Source organism: Bombina bombina, chromosome 5, assembly GCF_027579735.1.
Source record: "Bombina bombina isolate aBomBom1 chromosome 5, aBomBom1.pri, whole genome shotgun sequence".
Taxonomy (NCBI): Eukaryota; Metazoa; Chordata; class Amphibia; order Anura; family Bombinatoridae; genus Bombina; species Bombina bombina.
This window is the reverse complement of record NC_069503.1, coordinates 145147567-145168448: the sequence shown is the minus strand read 5'-3', so window position 1 is coordinate 145168448 and position 20882 is coordinate 145147567. Positions and strand designations below refer to the sequence as shown.

Below are 20882 nucleotides of genomic sequence, written 5' to 3'. Positions count from 1 at the left end.
ACAACAAAGTATGACTAGTGGTCATAAAGTTAGTATAGAATGTATTGTTTTGTAGCGGCTATCTGATAAAGCCACTTAGGGACAGATATGTAGCAGGGTTAACAGTGAGACGTCAGCAGGGTGTATTTCAAGTTCTGAGAACTGGAAATTACTCTTTTTTTTCAGAGCTAAATCACATGAAAAAGGGGACAAAATAAATAATGACAATATATTGCAAACTCATCTTGTATAACTATACATTTTATATGCAAATCTCAGTGTTAACTGTCACTTTTAACGTCTATAAGAGAGTTATTTCTATTCTCAGTTTGATTAGATACAACTAATGTTTAATCCATTCATTTGTGTATTTGACATTTTCGATCATATTATATAACAATCATACTAAGTAAGCAATTCATAAATAAAACATTTATTTGGTGCTGATGTTTACAGATTTAGATGTCTCAATTTCACAACAACAAAAAATCCTTTGCATAAAACAGTATTGAATCTGTACAATTACATTTTTTTATTTTTTACAGAAACCTTTCTAGCACGTAACTGACATATCACACAGGTAAGATTTAAATTGCCATTGTATTTAAAATGTTTACATAACAACTATGTCCAACAAAAATAGATTTAATAATTCTATATTTACAGTATGTGTACACTACTGATATACAGTTACAAAATATAAAGTATTCAAGCTATCAAATTCATTCTTAAATCAGTGATTATTAACCAGGGTATCAGGATATTAGGTGTAATAACACCAACAAAATTAGCACTGAGAGCAAATTAATCTGTGATAAATGAAGCCTTTGTTGAAATGCAGGTAGGTAGGTTTAGGAGTGTGCATGTGTTTAAAGCACTATATGAAAGTAATTTTGCCAGGATGCTTATAACAATATTGTACTTTGTCCAAATGCTGCTCCCATCCAGTTCTTTAAACATGTGCTTGCCGACCTACCTAGATATTCCCTTAAAATTGTTTGCTCTATCTGAATAATGAAAGATTTTTGTTTCCATGCCCTCTTAAGAAACTCTGTAGAGCATAGACATTACAAGTATTAAATACTAAGAAACCAGTACTCTTTAGAGGCAGCATATGTAGCCCCAGGGTGTTTTAAAAGGTTGATATTTATATTGGCAGTGAGCAGGTAGCTAAATTGTGGCACAAAAATTTAAGATTTTTATGTCATTTTTACTTGAATTGTGCTGTAAATAAGTGTAGGAAAATAGCCATTACTGTTGACATTTGGGTGGGATATTGGATAATCCATGTAAGGTGTACAAATCATCATGAAAGACAACATCAAGAACTATGAGACCACTGACTGTCCTCCTGTCTTACATAGTTCAGCCAATTAGAATGTAAGTTCTTAAAGGGACAGGCTAGTCAAAATTCAGATAGTGCATGCAATTTTAAACATCTTTCCAATTTACTTTTATCATAAAATTTGCTTTGTTCTGAAGGTATTCTTTGTTGAAAGCTAAGCCTAAGTATGCTCATATGCTAATTGCAAAGCCTATGAAGGCCGCCTCTTATCTCAGTGCATTTTGACAGTTTTTCTTAGCTAGACAGCACTAGTTTATGTGTGATATATATATATATATATATATATATATATATATATATATATATATATATATGTGTGTGTGTGTGTATGTATTGTGCTTACTCCTGTGAAGTTATTTATGACTGACTGGCTAAAATGCAAGTCTGTCAAAAGAACTGAGATAATGGGGCAGTCTTCAGAGGCTTAGCTACAAGGTAATCAAAGAGGTAAAAAGTGTATTAATATAACAGTGTTGGTTATGCAAAAGTTGGGAATGGGTAATAAAGGGATTATATATCTTTTTAAGCAATAAAAATTCTGGTGTAGACTGTCCCTTTAAAGGGACAGTCAACACCAGAATTTGTGTTGTTTAAAAAGAAAGATAATCCCTTTATTACTCATTCCCCAGTTTTGCATAACCAACACTGTGATAGAAATACACTTTTTACCTCTGTGATTACCTTGTATCTAAGCCTCTGCAAACTGCCCCCTTATTTCAGTTCTTTTGACAGACATCCATTTTAGCCAATCAGTGCTCACTCCTGGGTAACTTCACGTGGATGAGCTCAATGTTATCTATATGAAACTCATGAACTAATGCCCTCTAGTGGTCAAAATACATTCAGATTAGAGGCAGTCTTCAAAGTCTAAGAAATTAGCATATGAACCTCCTAGTTTTAGCTTTCAACTAAGAATACCAAGAGAACAAAGCAAAATTGGTGATAAAAGTAAATTGGAAAGTTTAAAATTACATTCTCTATTTAAATCATGAAAGTTTTTTTTGGACTTGACTGTCCCTTTAATTAAATTCAGTTATATAAATAAATGTTTCAAAATAATCTGACATTTTTCATATATAACAATATGATTTGGGATATTTAATTTATTGCAATAAAAAGGTAATCATTTTAAAAGTTATTTTATTTATATTCTAGCAAGTTATTATTACTTGGTTTGTCTTGAGGGTGAATATTATATTTTTCTTAACATTGACGTCCATAATATAAATATATATAATTCAGGGTCCAGCACTGCATAATAAGCAGGCTCTCTATAAATAAATAAATACAAAAATAATAATAAAATTTCTATAATAACCTGTACGTAATTATGCATTATAAAGAGTGCTATAAATCTTTTTTTCTTCACATTTGATAACTTATTTTTTTTAAATACACAGGTGTTTCTGGTTAATATTCTTAAATCCGAGAAAACAAGATAACGCAAAATAAATCGCATTAGAATACTCAACAGCTGTTAAGTAATAAATAAAATAAAAACATTCTCCATCAATTAAAATATGATTTCCTTCTCTAGACCCCAATATAATACTTATGAGGAGCTGAGAGATTACTGTTCTGAGTCACATACAAAAATTAATATTTTTTTAATACACTGAGTTTATGTGTAAAATAATACCAAGATACAGAGGTCAATTTGATAATAGAATTACCGGTAATTTGTTTTTCATTTTTAAATTATACGCTGTAACTAAATTATTTTAAGTTTAATGTTGGCTTCTTTGTCTCTTTCAACAAAATTCTTTAGAACCTAAATGTTTGGATATTGTGCTGCAGCTAAATTGTTGAGTTTAAAATATGAATTCAAATTTTATTATTCTATTTTTAAGACTTGAGAAATGAATGAGCTTTTTACCTCATCTATACGTTCCAGCTGTTATTTAATTTGCATTTCAGAGCCGTTTCGCTACTACAACTAAATCTACTTCTATCCCTAATTTTCAAGATGTCATTAGATCTAGACCCAATTTGCGGAATCTTTTAGAGCTGCTGAATTTGTTGGTGCTCTAGAAATAAATTATTATCTAGACACAGTGCTATGTGTGAATTTGGGATACTGCCCTCATGGTGTAAAATAGCAAAATGCGTATGAGTTATCATGTGCTATTGTAATGCTGTATATGTCTCCTCCTGAGTATATAAGTGCAAGGAAGTCAGTAGGATTGCGCTTTTAGTTTGAAGAGCTGCATCATGGAAAATGAATCCTGTCATAGTTGATAGAGTTGAGACGTACTGCGCAGAATCAACAAGTCTATTGTGAGTCATTTCCATTCCTAGAGCAGTTTAATGTAGTAACTCAGCAGATCATAATGCAGGGGCCTTGTAGTGCCGTACTTCTTCTTTTTTGATGTGCTCGTAGCATGCCTGCAAAGTGAATATTATCTTATTACACTCTCAAAAACCTAAATGCTTATTTCTATATTTTATAGCACCAGAGAAAAGTCTCTCTCTCTCCATGAAAGCCAACAATTCTCTTTTGGGATTACGGTAGAGCATACAATTTAAAACAACTTTCCAATGTACCTTTTTCATCATGTTTGCTTTATTCTCTTGTTATCCTTTGATGAAGGATCATCAATACACTTCTGGGAACTAGCTGCACAGATTGGGTGAGCCAATAACAAGAGGTGTATATGTGCAGCCACCAATCAGAAGCTAGCTCCCGATAGTTCATTGCTGCTCATGAGTTTACCTAGGTATACTTTTCAACAAACGATACCAAGAGAACGAAGCAAATTAGAAAACAGAAATAAACTAGAATGTTGTTTAAAATTGCCTGTTCTATCTGAATCATGAAAGTTTAATTTTGACTTTACTGTTGCGTTGACAAAACATCACCTTTTTTTTTTAACATTGCAATACAGGAATTATTTGTAATGCACACATAATGCCAATTGTATCGACATAAAAAAAAATCTCATTAAAGGAATAGTTTAGTCAAAATTAAACTTTCATGATTCAGATAGAGCATGCAATTTTAGGCAACTTTCTAATTTACTTCTATTATCAATTTTTCTTCATTCTCTTGGTATCTTGATTTGAATGTAAGCTTAGGAGCCCACCCATTTTTGGTGCATCCTGGGTATCACTTGCTGATTGGTGGCTACATTTAGACATCAATCAGAAAGCGCTACCCAGGTTCTGAACCAAAAATGGGCCGGCTCCTAAGCTTACATTCCTGCTTTTTCAAATACAGAGACCAAGAGAACCAAGAAAAATTGATAATAGGAGTGAATAAGAAAATTGCTTAAAATTGTATGTTCTATCTGAATCATGAAAATTTAATTTTGGCTAGACTATTCCTTTAACTGTATGGATTCCAAGGAAGAATATATCAATTTTACTTCCTTCTGCTCTTTGTACAGTTTCTAAGCATTTAATAAAGTTTCATGCACAGCAGCGGTTCCCAACCTGTGGTACGCATACCCCTGGGGGTACTTGGCAGACCAGTTGGGGGTAAGCAAAAATATTGTTGGTAATGGCGGAAGTTGTGGGGGGAGGGTTGGGGCGGCACTCTCAGTGGGTCATCAACTATTAACCATTGTGGAACTGTGGAAGGAAGGAATGCTCACATGGAAAGTGATAAGTGAAGTCCTGGCCTGGCATATAGGCAGATGGGAGCCTCTGCACCTGAAATATGTGGACCGGGTGTGGATGACTCCGGTCTACATATTAATGATCACCCTGTGTCACCAGACAGATTAGCCTCCTGCTCCACCCACTCCAGTGCACAACATTTTATCACCAAAAAGAATTTAGGCTGTTTCCCCTGTCTAGGGTGTAGCAATTGTAATTCAATAGTAAAAAGTCCCTATTTTTTACACCCACATAGCGGTTATAAATTTCATTATAGGGACTATTTTACTTGTAATAGCAATTATGTTATCTATATGATCAAATGCCCATGTGGGAAAGCCTACATTGGCGAGTCCTCTAGGAGGGTACGGGATCGAATCACTGAACACAAGAGCAACATCAGGTGTAAGGTACTCACTGCACCAGTAGCTTATCATTTTCTAGCTATGGGACACCATATTAGCCAACTGAGGTTCCAGGTAATCGAACAAATTAAGACCCCCCGTAGGGGTGGCAATAGGGATGTCCTTTTGAAACAACGTGAATCCTATTGGATTTTCAAGTTGGATACCCTGGAACCTAGGGGGCTTAATAGAGAGATAGACTGGTCTGTGTTCTATTGAACTGGTGTTGCTCTTGTGTTCTTATATTCTGCAGTACTAATCTTAAATCATGTTTCTTAATGTTGTGTAAATAAATTCTAATGAATAAATTGCAGTGTTTTTTGTATGTGTAGATATGGTTCTGTTATAGGGGCTTCATAGCTGTTTTGTTTTTAATTTTTGTACATGGTCTACCTATTTTTCACCAGCAGATGGTGCTGTTGCATTTATAGAATGTAAATTACAAGATTGTAAGGGTTAAAATCCCAAGGTGAGCTATTTAAACAGGTGTACCTGTACTATCACTTACCACATGATTAAGGGGCATGGCTCCCCGAAACGTCGTGGCTGTTTGACTCTGCACTCTCTAAAATAAAGCATTGAAACTTTGGCATGTTGGAGAGTTTCATTTTACATTTTTTTTTTTCACAACATTTTGACTGCAAGTGCGCAGTTAGAAGCGGCACTGCAGCAGCATAGCTGCGTGAACACGTGTGGTAGAGCCGTGGATGTTGCGAGTCACACAGGCTAAGCAGGTCTGCATCCCCAAATAAGTTATAGTCAGTGCCGGTAAGTAAAGTTCTGCTGCTAGTGCTTGCTTGATTCAGATTGCTTCACTTCCAACTAAAAACGTCCATAGTGGCTGTGTGGTTAATAGCAATCTGATCTCACAAATTTAAATATTTATTTTTATGATCATTACACTTTGACTCCCCCCCAGGGCCGTGTTTAGGGGCACCAGCCACACAGCAGGGCTCCTCCGGAGAAAGAGATCTGATCTTTAATCCTGTTGATACACGTACAGTCGTATGCCATTCAGGTATAGCTTACCTACCCTATAAAAAAGTGCTTCCTTTATTTTGGGGGATAGGTGGGGGTAATGAAGAGAGGGGGTACTCATAAATGAAAAGCCTAATCAAGGGGTACGGGAGAGAAAAAAGGTTAGGAACCGCTGATGCACAGGAATGTTATTACAGATGATACAATTAACGTTATTTTTTAATATATATATATTTTTATATATACACATACACTGATAATGAAGCTTTATCATAAATACTCACCTCTAGTGCAGTTAGAGAAAAATCATAAATCCCTCCCATATTATGAGGATCCATCAAACCTCGAATAAAATGTATTTCCGCCCCAAGGTGTTGTATTCTGTTAAATTAAATACATGTATACAGGATAAAGTCAGTTAAGCTTACAAAAAAGTATTAAATACAAATTTTTAATGCTCTATGGAAAATGTGTTTACTGTTTGCATACGTTACTTTTTAAACCAACAGTTTAGTAGTAAATTAAAAGATAGTAAATACAGATGCAGTGATACAGCTGATACAAATCAAGTACAGCAGTTTTTATTTTTGCAAACTGGTTTAGTAAATAATTTGTTTAAAGAGACAGTAAAGTCGCGATTTAGAGGAATTAATCTGGACCTGTTACTCTGTTAGATAAGGCTTTAACTTATCATTGTGCCAGTATTATTTGCATTATTTTGCTGTCTCAGAATAAAAAAATAATTTATATTAAAATCTCAAAGTTACATGTCCCTTTAACCTTTCCACATATAAGTATTAGGTTGACCCTTCTCTCTTCTATGGACTCGGTTTCTACTGATACAAACATCTCACAGACTACATATCTAAAAAGAGTCATATATAAAAGAAGCAAGGTATTTTGCAGTCTACCAAGATAGAAAAGCATTATTGAATAATAGGAACAGAAGAAAAGATAAAACAAAAAGTTCAGAAATGTTTATTCCATTCATAGCAAATTATAGTGTACATCATAGACAAATAACAGGAATATTGATCAAACACTGGCATATTATTAGGAAGGATCTGATTCTTGGAGATGAGGTGACCCCATACCCTCAAGTAGTCGTTAAGAAGGCAAGAATTTTAAAAAGTATTTTAGCCTCTAGTGAGTTAAGATTGAAAAAGAAAAATAATGGGGAATGTAATTTGAAAGAGGAGAGTTTGACAGGTTCCTTTCCTTGTTTGAGTTGAAAGAAAGATAAGAAGGTAAGATCTACGGTAACTGGCAGGGAATTTGAAATCAGAAGTCTAATAAGATGCTGTGATAAGGGAGTTATCTATTTGATACAGTGTCCTTGTAACAAACAGGATTTAGGTCAAACTTTAAGGACTTTACATGACAGGATTCATGAACACCTGTTAAATGTGGAACATGCATTTGACTTTAAGAAAGTCCATAGGGGGAGTACTAAAGGGTTAAAATATTGGGGTATCAGGAGGGTAAATAAAGATTGGAGAGGGGAAGATTAAGAGAAAAAATTATTAAGATCAGAAGAAGAATTGATATACTCATTTAATACTATACACCCAAAGGGTTTAAATATGGAATTGGATTTGCATGTCATATTTTAGATATATAGGGTAACAAATCTGAGATATATGTAGAAGGTTTAAACAAAAGATTGTATTGGTTTCTCTAATAAAATGTACCTGTAAAGATGCAACTCAAAACAAATTGTAGTTTAAAAGATCGAATTTGCAATATATGCCTCAATGGATGTTCTTATAACTGTTGCTAATAGATTATTTTTTCTCCTTGTATAACAACTTCTCCTATTTTAAAGGGATTAAAGCAAAAGATAGAGGAGAGATTTGACCCTTCAGAGTACTTACTGACAAGCCTTTTCCAGGCCATCCTGAAGAAAAGACAAAATTCAGGGAACACTCAAAAGAAAAGGTATTTACACCATTCCTTATGGAAAGCTATGTGAAATACCGGCTTATGAGCATGAGGCATGGCATTAATGAACCTCTCAGAAAAAACACGCCTAGACAATACCAAGGGTTCAATCTCCAAGCAGTCCGCTTCAGAGAATCTAGATTAGAGAGGAGAAAAGGACCCTGAAGAAGAAGGACCTTCCTCAAGGGCAACCTCCAAGGGGAAACAGATGACAACTTCACCAGAACTGCAAAACAGATCCTGTGATGCCAGACAGAGACGATTAGAATCACTGACACCTTCTCCTGTTTGATACGAGCCATTACTCGTACTGTTTCTCAGCCCAACAGGTTGACATCTGTGGTTACAATCTTCCAAAATGGTCTCAGGAAGCATAAGTTCTAAGACAAATTGTCCTGGGAAATCCACAAGAACAGTCTCTCAACAGAGATACCAGAACAATCTTCTGAGAGAGGTCCGAGAGCTCTCTGTTCCAATGCCTGACCATGAAATAAAATATCAATACATAGATATAGAAGAGGATCGATATGAAACACACCGGAGAAAAGGTAGCGACAAGACAAAATATATAGGTTGCTGAAATCACTCAGATTATTTGCTGTCACCAAACATCATAGAATATCAGCAGCAAAAACCCTTCTTTAAAGGTACTGAACCTGGGGCTGATGGATATTCGCAGATGCTTAACACTTTTAAAGGAACATCCAAAGCCAGCAGCTGGATACGAACCGACAACTTCTGAGGTGCAAAGCCACAAGGTTAACCACTAGGTTACATTGGCCTGTTCTCTAAAATAAAAGGTATCCCCATAGGGAAAAAAATGTGTCTTAATGTCCTAGCAATAAGAATGTATCTGATACATCCTTTGATATAGAAGGGAAAATAAACAGGTAAATGTTTAAATTCCTAAAAACTAAAGTAAATAGTAGAAATTGAAACGATAAGCAAACATAATGCAATATCCAAATATATATAACATCAAACAATTAAAAAGTCACCTGAAATGTTATAAGCATGCCGCACCGGTGTTCCCAGGTGGACTCCCATCCAGGTACTTACCGGTCCTGGCCCTGCTTAACTTCAGAGATCAGACAGGATCAGGTGGCGGTAGGCTGACACAAGGGACAAGGAATGTTACAGACATTAGAGATATCACCTCAATATGATAAAGATAAAAATATTGTATTAAGGAATAAGGACCAATGACGGAATTATTCCGTAATGAAACAATTGGGCAAACTGAAGCAGTGTTCTTAAAGGGTTAAACCAAACATGGATAAATATACTAGTGTCCTAAAAACACTAAGATTGGGGTATGATACATCAAATCATACAGAACACAGATAATTACAAATATCCCCTCAAAAAGAAAGATAAAAAAATATATCTATAAAAAAGACATAGAAATAACTCAGAGTCCTAGAAACATTACCCAAGAGAGTTTGAGACATGAAAACATGTCACCTACATAAGGAACTCATCTCAATATGAGAAAAATAACAGACATAAATATATAAATGTCATAAAAACACTAAGAAGTGAAGTATGATACATTGAAAACCATACATACTAGTCACTGAAAATAGGATAAAATAAACAGCCTAAAAAGATGCTACCATAACAGTGTAGCATACAATTAACAATGAAGCAATCTCCTATGTGAGAGACTGAAAAAGGTCTGCATACACATACATATAAAAATGTGAATTGATAATTGCAGGACCCTCAATTTAGTATGTATAAAATAAAATGAGCATTTGCCTAGAACTGCCATCAGATGTCCGCAAATACTAGTGAAACACAGGATTTTGAGGAGAAAATATATCCGGAAACATAAAACTGCAAACATATTCCTGATTGGAAATAAAATATTTTTTATTCCTTATCCTCCTTGTTAGAAAATGGTTATGATGGCTTACATAGGGTAACAAATATGAATCTCAGAAAGAGTTATAAATACAAAGCCCTGAGATTCCAAGTTTGAGGTATTAAAAAAAAATAAAAAAAAAATGTAATGACCTCAAAACCCCACAAGATGGCGCCAAAACCGAAGGAATAACTGATAGTGAAATATAAATTTCAAACTACAGAATATATGCCTATATAGTTTCCACCGTTATGGAAATTATCACACAGACAAATATAAGATAAAAATTGTGCAGAATGGAGCTTCAGCTAGATGAACTGAAGTAATTCCTACTGTCTGCAGGGAGAGACTAATATTCCTGTATATGCACCACAGAATAAATAAAGGGAGAATGCTCTTACAATATTATGCACATACACTTTCAAGAGGTTGTTCATTTATTAAACTCATACCTCACTGCCTGTTGCGCCTGTAGTAAATGTGAGAGAAATAAGGGGAGATACTGAACTGAGGTTACTCCATCGTGCTCCCAAAAAAAAAACTACACAATACCTCACACCCACACTGGAGCTCCGATGTTGTTAGAGGTCAAAAAGAAGAAGGCGGTATCAAAACTGTGCCATCAACGGTCCTAACCCTCACTAGGCAGTGAATAGAGGAAAATGACTAAATAGAGACCAAAACCATCTGGCCCTTACATTTAATATAATGCACATATCCATAAAGATGGGTCAAACAGGAAAACAGAGTGAAGAGAAAGTATCACCTCGATAGTCAGACCCCACCCACCCTAAGCCGGGGCTAACAGAATAATTACCCGGTCCTGGGTGCAGCAACTTCCCTGTACTTGGTGAAAAAACCAACTAGCTACTCAGCCGCAGAATATCTGAAGTAACAGATATATATATATATATATATATATATATATATATATATATATATATATATATTAACCCCTTCAGAAGGTAGCAGGTCCCACTGTGTCCCTGATCTTCCAGTCCTTTTTCTAAATATCTCCTGTGAAATATAATTAAAAAGACTTACCCTCCAGGGTCTTCTGCTGTAGAGGAATCACAGCAGCTCCAGGAGTGTCAGCCTCATCTGATCACTGACAGTGTCCTGAAGAAACAAAAAACGGAGTAACCAACAATGGTTTTCTAAATAGGGGTAGCATAGATGTTGGAAGGTAAGCAAGGACTACCTTGCCATCTTCCAAATGCTAAAAGCCACCATTACTCTTACTAAAGAGATTGACATGGACACATCATAGCCCCATTCCTTGCTTGCAGGGAAACTACCCATAAAAGGATTAAATATTTTCAGACACATCTTCACACATCCACCCGATGAACGAGGCAAAGAATGACTGGAGATTATGGATGACACATCTCTGCTGGGTGTTCTTTGCCTCCACCTGGTGGCCAGGAGTTAAATTCCCACTAGTAATTAGAAAGGATTTGTGGACTCTCCATGCCAATGGGAAAGAAAACTATAGTTTAGCATGGCACACATAACTAGAGGGAGGCAGGAGTAACCTCATTACTATGCTTATAAATTTATTTAGTGTTTAATTCCCTTTAAGGTGAAATCCACCTTTAGTGTAGAAATAAATATGCAACCAAAAAGTCATCCCTTTATATGAAACCCCCCAAACCCTCTTTCTTACAATTTTTTTAGCTACTTATTAACTGCCTTAAGCTCCTTCTTCATTATAAGGTTAGAGCAATGTATTTTAGAAAGTAATCCATTAGATATCTGTGCCTTAAATGTGTTTTTTTTAGCTTCCTAAATTAATTTAGGATACTCCTGCTAACCTTATCATTGGTACCAATATCCACCATAATAGCTAAACTTCAAGACTCCCTCTATCAGTTTGTTAACTTGGCCCATAACATACAGAACCCAAGCACCTGGTACACAAAAGTCCAGCTCAACAATTTATACTTTTTACCTTCCTTATCAAAGCATTAATTGGAGCCAGCACTTTTCTTTGGCACTGTCTACAATATCTAGATGTGTGTCTGAAGGATTATCCACTGACATTTAAGGGATAACAGTTTTCTGTGACATTGTCATACCTGACCTGACACCCCAACATCTTTTCTATAGAGGTCTATCAGCTCTCTTTCATCTCTCTCCCGTCTCTGCTCCCCGAATCTAACCGCAACTGATCTGGTTCCCTTAAAGGGACATTATACACTCATTTTTTCTTTGCATAAATGTTTTGTAGATGATCTATTTATAAAGCCCATAAAGGTTTTTTTTTTAAAAAAAATGTATAGTTTTGCTTATTTTTTAATAGCATTGCTCTGATTTTCAGACTCCTAACCAAGCCCCAAAGTTTTATGTGAATACTGTCAGCTGCCTTCTCCAGCTTGCTCCTGTTTGTGTAAAGGGTCTTTTCATATGCAAAAGAAGGGGGAGGGGGGAGTGTCTTATTTGCCACTTGCAGTGGGCTTTCCAGCTACCTTTTCAACGGAGCAAAACTGATAGCTTCTAAGTAAGTTTTTAAACAGTTTTATACTGGATTTTTATATCAGTATCTGTGCATCTTATTCTTTATAGTAGTGTCTATTACATGCAGTTATATGAAAATGAGTGTATACTGTCCCTTTAATATACATGGCTATATTCCCTACTACACCTACTTATAATTCCATGCACAACATGCTCCATAAAAACAATTTCCCTTTGGATGGAGTATGGATATCATGCAGAATTGTTTATTATTACTTTAATCTGATAGCACAAGCGTTTAGGGTTACAATTGTTATGTTCTCTGTGTAGTCAGGATTAGAACTTCAGTTCTGTGCTGTTACCTTGTACAACAATATGTTCACATTTGCCACAATGGTATGAACCCCATTCCTGTAGTGTAAAACGTATAAGAAGCTGTGCACTGGGTGAAATTCTCACTCATTTTTTTAGCTAATCTCCTTCTTACATACTGAGCACTAGACATGGGCACAGAGACTATTTTCTTTTGTACAAATTGTCCAAAAAATTAGTTTCTTCAAAGATTAGTTCATCGGGTCATTATGTTCAGGCCAATTTTGTTTTGTTTTTAGTCAACAACAAATTTAAAAGCTATAGTGAAAAGAAGTATTTTTTTGTTTGTTTGTTTTTTGCTTCTTTCCAAAATCTAAATTCATACACCTCCTGAGTAATGTACACTACTTTACCCCGAACACAGCTGTAAGGTGAACCAATTAACACTATATCCAGTTTATTGCCTAGAAAAAAGAGATTATTATTCCTTTCAGCACAAACCTTTACCCCCCCCAAAAAAAAGCATAACTAAGCAATAAATTGAAAATATTGATATTACTCTGCTCGTGACACAACGTATATAAGTAATGGCAGCAGATCATCCATAGGAAGTTTATAATCCTTCTCCATTACTCGGGATACCGTTTTCTCAATTTCTTCTAACGTCTTGAGAATTATTTGAAGCTTCTCACTTGGATCCATTGTAGAGCTGGAAAATATTTACATATTTATTGGGAATGTTACTTTCAAAATATTTGTTTTATGTCCATAAAGTAAAATATAAAAATATAGTGTAGAAAATACAACAAGAAATGTGACATTAATCTTATTCATTTGACAGAACTTGTTTAATATAGAATATAAAAGCTGTTGTAATAAGTTATAACTTAAATATACTGTAGGAACTTACTGTCTTGTATTACGTTTTATTGACATTGTCCTTGACTTGACTTGACCTTTCAGATCTCTTCCTTTGCTTCTGGGCATTTTCCTTTCTAGTAACGTAAATAGGAATGTTCTCCCTTGTTTCCCACCTACGTATGTAATTGCTTCATCAGCACTTCCTTCTCTGTTTTTATCTAATCTCTTCTGTGTTTGTAGCCATTCCTAGCCTCTTTATACACCTCCTTATTAGGAGATGGGATGCACTATTTAGATTTCAGTAACATCTTTAGGTTGATGACAAACAAAGCTATACATTTTCTCTTGACATCACACCTGATTATGAGGCCTATTTACCAAATGTCTGTCGGACCTGACCCGACAGTGCGGATCAGGTCCGACAGACATCACTAAATTCAGAGAGCAATACACTCTCGGTATTCAGCATTGCACCAGCAGCTCTTGTGAGCTGCTGGTGCAACGCCGACCCCTGCAGACTCGCGGCCAATGGTGTCAATCAAACCGATCGTACTCGATTGGGTTGAATTGTGGCTCAGAGCAGGCGGACAGGGTTATACTTGCGTTTCTGACGAGTCTGAAGACTCGCCAAAAACAAGGGCCCACAAACTCCATACAGAGCTTGATAAATGAGCCTCATTGTCTCTCAGTGTATTATTCTGCTCTCCTCCATGATGTCACACCAGTACCTAAAAGCCATCTTGTCCAAAACAGTTATCCTCCCTTTCTGCTGTGTCTCTGCTAAACCAACATTTTGTATTTCATGATTCAGATAGAGAATGCCATTTTAAACAACTTTCTAAATGACTTCTTTATACTTTTTGTATCTTTTGTTGAAAAGCAGGGACAGAAGCTCAGGAGCAGGCACGTATCTGTAACACTATACTGCAGCAGTTATGTAAGAATGTCATTCATTTGCAGGAGCACTAGATGGCAGCACTGTTTCCTGTAATGTAGTGCTACAGATACCTACCTAGGTATCTCTTCAACCAAGAATACCACGGGAACAAAGCAAATTTTATAATAGAAGTAAATTGGAAACTTTTTACAAATTGTATATTTTATATTGTTTGGGTTGCATATCCCTTTAACTAGTGCCAACGCTACAATTACGTTTAATGACCAGGCCGGCTGATTTAGGTTTCTATTTATTAAATTCCTGTCCGACATGAACCGATCAGCATATCAGGTCCGACAGACCTCGCTCTTGTGAACTGCTGGTGCAACGCCGCCCCCTGCGCATTCGCAGCCAATCGGCCACTGGCAGGGGGTGTCAATCAACCCGATTGTATTTGATCGTGTTGATGTCACGCGAGTTCTGTCCGCCTCCTTTAGACCGCTGCTTCATAACTGGTGTTTCTGGCGAATCTGAAGGCTCGCCAGAAACACGGAGCTTGATAAATGGGCCCCTATATGTCACCTTTGAACTTCGGATACCTCTTCAAAATGACATTAAAGGGACATGAAACCCAATTTTTTTCTTTCGTGATTTAGAAAGAGCATGTCATTTTAAACAACTTTCTAATTTACTTCTATTTTCTAATTTGCTTCATTCTCTTGATATCACTTGCTGAAAAGCATATCTAGATATGATCAGTAGCTGCTGATTGGTTGCTGCACATAAAGGCCTTGTGTGATTGGCTCACACATGTGCATTGCTATTTCTTCAACAAAGGATATCTAAAGAATTGAGCAAATTAGATAATAGAAGTAAATTGGAAAGTTGTTTAAAATTGCATGCCCTATCTGAATCATAAAACTTTAATTTTGACTAGACTGTCCCTTTAAGCAGCTAACCTCTACGCTTCAGGTGCAAACACTGTATAATCTGATGTGTAATATTGTGTTTCTTAGGCTGGACAACCTTGTTAGTGAGCAAAAAACATTTCTTTTATAAATTTAACCCTGAATATTCTATTTGGATTTAAATATTTTACAATTCAGCTTGGAAGTTAGTTACGTTATTGATGGACAGTTTAGTAAATTTAGAGGAAAGGAGGTTACCCAGTTGGGTTTTGGAAGAGGGGAATTTAGTGCATCTAAACACAATAAAGGAGGTTAATAATAATCTATTTTCTAGTTTTTGACTTAAAGCTAGTGGGTAGGGTACTTACATTATCTTTTGCAAGCACTCGGTTGCTGAATGGAAGCATTTGTGTCTGATGATAGAAAACCTCTGTAAAAGATACCATATTCACAATGTTACATGATTTTACAAGTATTAAACTCACATTTAAAGAGACAGTGCACCCTAAATATGTTCCCAATTATCCATTTAATCTGATGGAGTGAATTAAACTGTTTACAGTTTTTTTTACACATTTGAAATAGCAGATTCTGCCTGTGGTATTCCTACCTATACTGTAAGTTTTTATACTAAAGTATTGGCTACAAAAAGGCTACGTAAACATAGCTAGCAGAAGAAATGACATTCCTATGGGGTTAGGAGAGATAAGTAATATCATTTGTTTTCTATAAAGTATTGGGCTTTGGTTTATAGGCAGAGGTAATATAAAGACTTGTGTGTGTGTGTAAAGAAAATGATAAAATAAGGCAATCTGATTTCCCTGCTAACTCATCCCATTTTAATGTGGTTAAATAAAAATACAAAAATAAACACAAATAAGAAATTTCTCACTGGAGTCACTGGAAACACATTAATGAAAATACTATTTTACAGTACACTCCATTTACTTAGATATAAATGACGTTCTATATGGACCATATATAAATAATCTTTCAACAGAGAGAAAAATGAGAGATCCTCATGATTAAACTTTTGAGATGTATTTTATAAAGGCTACAAATGTGGTAATAATAGTAAATACAAGAATGTGTATAGATAGGAAATCATCTCTCCTTGCACTTTACTGGCATCTCAGTCCTTAGTGAAACTAGGCTTTTGCATGAAATGTAAAACACTGTGCCTGACAATTTTCCCTGGTTTACAGCACACAGGACAGACTGCTTTAGCGTGTTCTGGTTTTGTATTTTAAGCCGCACTTGCGTAATTTAGGAAGCATATTAGTTAGCTCAGTATTATCATGATCAAGTCTTACCTGATTGGACGTTAGTTTAACATCTCTCAGTGGCCATAAAGACCTAAACATAAAATAATAAATAATATTATTTGTTTAGTGTATGATTTTATTTTATTGTTTAGCCTTTTTAATATACACAGTCTACTGAAAACAAAAGCCCATATTACTGAAAAGAGAGGATTATGGGAGGGAAATGTGCTTCTAACAAATACACCCATATCATGCAGTATTTTTAATGAAGCTGAAGAACCCGGCAAAAATTTCAAATTATCTGGAGCAAATATGGGGACATAGAAGATTTCACTGTAAGCTTACTGAGAGCTTAAAGGGCTTGTGGGCCGAGGGGCACTGACATTTTATGGGACAAGACATGGGTTAGTTCACATGGTTCCTTTAAACGGACACTGAAAACACATTTAACTTTACCTAGTGGGGCATGAGAGTCCTCATTGTAAAGAGTATAATTATGAGTGTGTGTTATAAAGTCTTTAAGAGATAGGAGCCCTTTTGCTATCCCTAAAAAGTAAATACATTAGGTAAGTGGTTGCCATTTTTATGGCAATTGCCTACTAAAGACAGGAGCAACATGAGGCATCTCACTGGAGAGAGAGGGGTCTCCATTTTGTTTATAGTGGGATATCATGTGTTTTATGGAGGGGTAATAGGTTCTCTAAAGGTGACCCCTCAAATTCATCACACACTGCCTTATGGTTGGTTTGCAAATTATAGGGGTTTATGCTACAGATTCTCATTTTCAAAATCAAAGGGGGACTTTGTAATATCCCCACCCTCCATTAAAATCTACCTGCGCCTCCATTACAAATGACGGGTCATTTCTCTAGTACAAGCTGAGCAAATAGGGGCCTCATTACTGTTTCTTCTCCTTAAGGCAAAATAGCAGTTTAACTGCTGCTTTAACGGGAAATAAAGCCCCAAAGATGTTTATTTCATGATTCAGATAGAGCAATTTTTATCATCTATTTAATTTACTTCTGTGATCAAATATTCTTAGTTTTCTTGTCTTGGTATGTTTTGTTGAAAAAAGTTCAGGAGTGTGCATGGGGCACTATATGGCAGCCTTTGTGCAATAAACTTATCCATTTGCAAGAGCACTAGATGGCAGCACTATTTCCTGCCACATAGTGTTCCAGTCACCTACTCAGGTATCTCTTCATCAAAGAATATCATGGGAACGGAGCAAATTTAATAACAGAAGTAAATTGGAAACTTTTTTTTTTTTTTTAAATTGTATGTTCTGTTTGAATCAGAAATTAACATTGCAATCACCAATCACCACAATGAAAAAGTAAAAAAATGATAAAACCTTTGTTCGTGTTCATAGATTTTGAAAATCATCAGGCTGCCTATCTTGACTATATATATATATATATATATATATATATATATATATATATATATATATATATATATATATATATATATATATATATATATATATATATATATATATATATGTAAATATATGTCATTGGGCAGTACAGCCAATAAGAATACACCACCCACACCCCTCATACACAAAAAGAAGAGCATGTTCTTGTGTTCTGATATTGCTTTAGTATTATTAATTTTTGTTTGTTCATGCAAATGTCACATTTCTATAACTAATAGTAAAGCAACAAAAAATGATAACATCAAAATGGCATAGTACTGCTCATGACTTCCTATATTATTGTGTTCTACTCACTAAGGGGCCAATTATCTAAAGCTCTCTGGGCTGGTGAGATTCTATAAGAATGTTAACCAGTTCTTCTATTTCCCTGGGGGAATTATATAAAGCCACTTTTTACCCTAAAAACAGGGTGTCTTGTTAAGGGGCGTATACCGCATTGAAAAGAGATGCATACATTACAAAAGAGCACAATGAAATATATCATTTAAAAATTATATAAAATGAATAATTTAATCATTAATCCAAAAAATACAAAGGAAAAAATTGTACTGTTAAGGCACATCAAAAATCATAACAAAATTGTATTTTATAAAAAATGTAAAATTTGTATTTAACTTACACTAGAAATTATTATACATGCACAGTTTAAATCATAGTTTAAGTACACTGTATGTGCAAAAAAAAAACCCATAAGAATTCCTACTTATAATTACAAAACACAAAGCATAATTATTGTTTTCTGTAAAATGGGTATTCCATGGGCATGTATCAAATCCCAGCGTAATTCTCTAAACATTTTTCGCCCTACAGATCTCACTGTTTTTTCTTGCAAAGGAAAAGGTGGCGCGGTTGTGACAAAATACTTAAAATACTTAATACCCTATTAGAAAAACACATGGATACGAAAATATAGGTGATTGTAAGATGCTACACGCAGAAAGCAGCATAATGTGATTTATATTGGCAGCAGGATTTGGATTTCATTTTTAAAGTTTGACCCCTGCTCACTGTTAACTTTGCTCAACACAGCAAAGTTTTCCTTCCCAGCAAGCTCCAAAAAAGGGATATGAAACCCCCATTTTTTCTTTTACGATTCAGACAGAGCATGTGATTTTAAACAGCTTTTCAATGTACTTCTAATTTGGTTTGTTCTCTTGGTATCCTTTGTTGAAAAGGATACCTAGGCTCAGGAGCTGCTGATTGGTGGGTGCACATACAGTATATTCCTCATGTTATTGGCTCACCCAATGTGTTAACTAGCTCCCAGTAGTGCATTGCTGCTTTTTCAACAAAGGATTCCAAAGAGAATGAAGCAAATTAGATAATAGAAGTAAATTGGAAAGTTGCTTAAAATTGTATGCTCTATATGAATCAATAAATATATTTTTTTGGATTTCATGTCCCTTTAATTTCAATAGGAGACATCTTGCCATTCGCAGCGGGTGAAACTTTTATAAGATAATTCCACCAGGGCAGTCCCTGCGAGGGTCAGCGTTAAAAACCACATCTGATCTGGCGAGGTTTAGATAACTGGCCCCTCACTGATGACTGCATAACACATTTTATCTTTTATTAACTTATGTTACTCACTTTTGCACATCTAAAAACTCTAACAGCTTAGTGTCGGTAAGGAGACCCAGTCGTACAATTCCTTGCCAGTAGAGGGCGTCTTCCTCCTGGTAATACAGCATATGCAGCATAAAGAGGTCCGGGTGAAATCGAGGGAGTATGAGAGGTAGAATTAAAGTGTAGGAATTCAAATCCCTGTAAAAAGTAAACGTTTTATTAGCATAAGTTTGCTGCACGTTATTCTTTTTTGTACATAACTTTCTAGAAAAGTATAGGTAAAAAAATGTTTAGCCCATTCAATTTAACAAAACTAAAATACAACAAAAACAGTATCCAATCCAACACCAGTCATGAGAATTAAATTCTTAAAAATACCTAAATATTTTGTTGTGACAGGGCATTGTGAATTTTCTGTTCACTCCTCTAACCAATTAGTATATTGTTGTAGAAGGGGAAGGTAAAAAGTTTAGAATGAAGATTTACTGAGGATAAAATATGCAGCAGTTAAAGGGACACGGTACTAACAAAATGTATATGAAAGAGCAGCAATTAAATATGTATTTTTTGTAATGAAAAGGGTTAAGTAAAAGCTGTTTAAATGTAATGTGACGCTAACAGGAAGTGCCTAATTAGTCCTGGGACTCTACTGCTCATTGGCTGGTTTGAACAACATAAAGAACAAGTTGGTTTTATTCTGTATATTAACAGCTATTTAAAAAAAAAAAAAAAAAGCAAAACAATGTAATATATTTTCAAACATTCAAAAATATTTTTGTGTTTCAGACAGAACATCCAATTTTAAAAATGTTTCCAATTTACTTCTATTATCAAATTTGCATCGTTCTCGTGATATTTTTTGTTGAAGAGATACCTAGATAGGTGTCTGGAGCACTACATCGCAGGAAATAGTGCTGTCATCTAGTGCTCTTTCAAATAGAAAACATTCTTGCAAAAAAGCTTCCATATAGTGCTCTAGACATGTTCAAGCTCCTACGCTGCTTTCCAACAAAAGATACTAATAGAACAAAGCATATTTGATAATAGAAGCAAATTAGAACGTTGTTTACAATTCTATGCTCTA

At 35.2% G+C, this 20882-nt stretch overlaps 1 protein-coding gene across 5 annotated transcripts in view; it reads right to left on the bottom strand.

The window, feature by feature from the left end:
- Positions 1-2703: 2703 nt before the first annotated feature.
- Positions 2704-20882, bottom strand: part of ALS2CL (ALS2 C-terminal like) — a 320431-nt gene continuing 302252 nt past the window's right edge. For all 5 annotated transcript variants that reach the window (XM_053713729.1, XM_053713732.1, XM_053713731.1 and 2 more), the window contains 6 exons: positions 19823-19996; positions 16840-16882; positions 15895-15956; positions 13440-13589; positions 6588-6684; positions 2704-3709 (listed from right to left, as the gene is read on the bottom strand). In XM_053713729.1, coding sequence (XP_053569704.1) covers positions 3650-3709; positions 6588-6684; positions 13440-13589; positions 15895-15956; positions 16840-16882; positions 19823-19996 — 586 coding nt within the window. In that variant the 3' untranslated portion in view covers positions 2704-3649. The remainder of the gene's footprint in view (positions 3710-6587; positions 6685-13439; positions 13590-15894; positions 15957-16839; positions 16883-19822; positions 19997-20882) is intronic.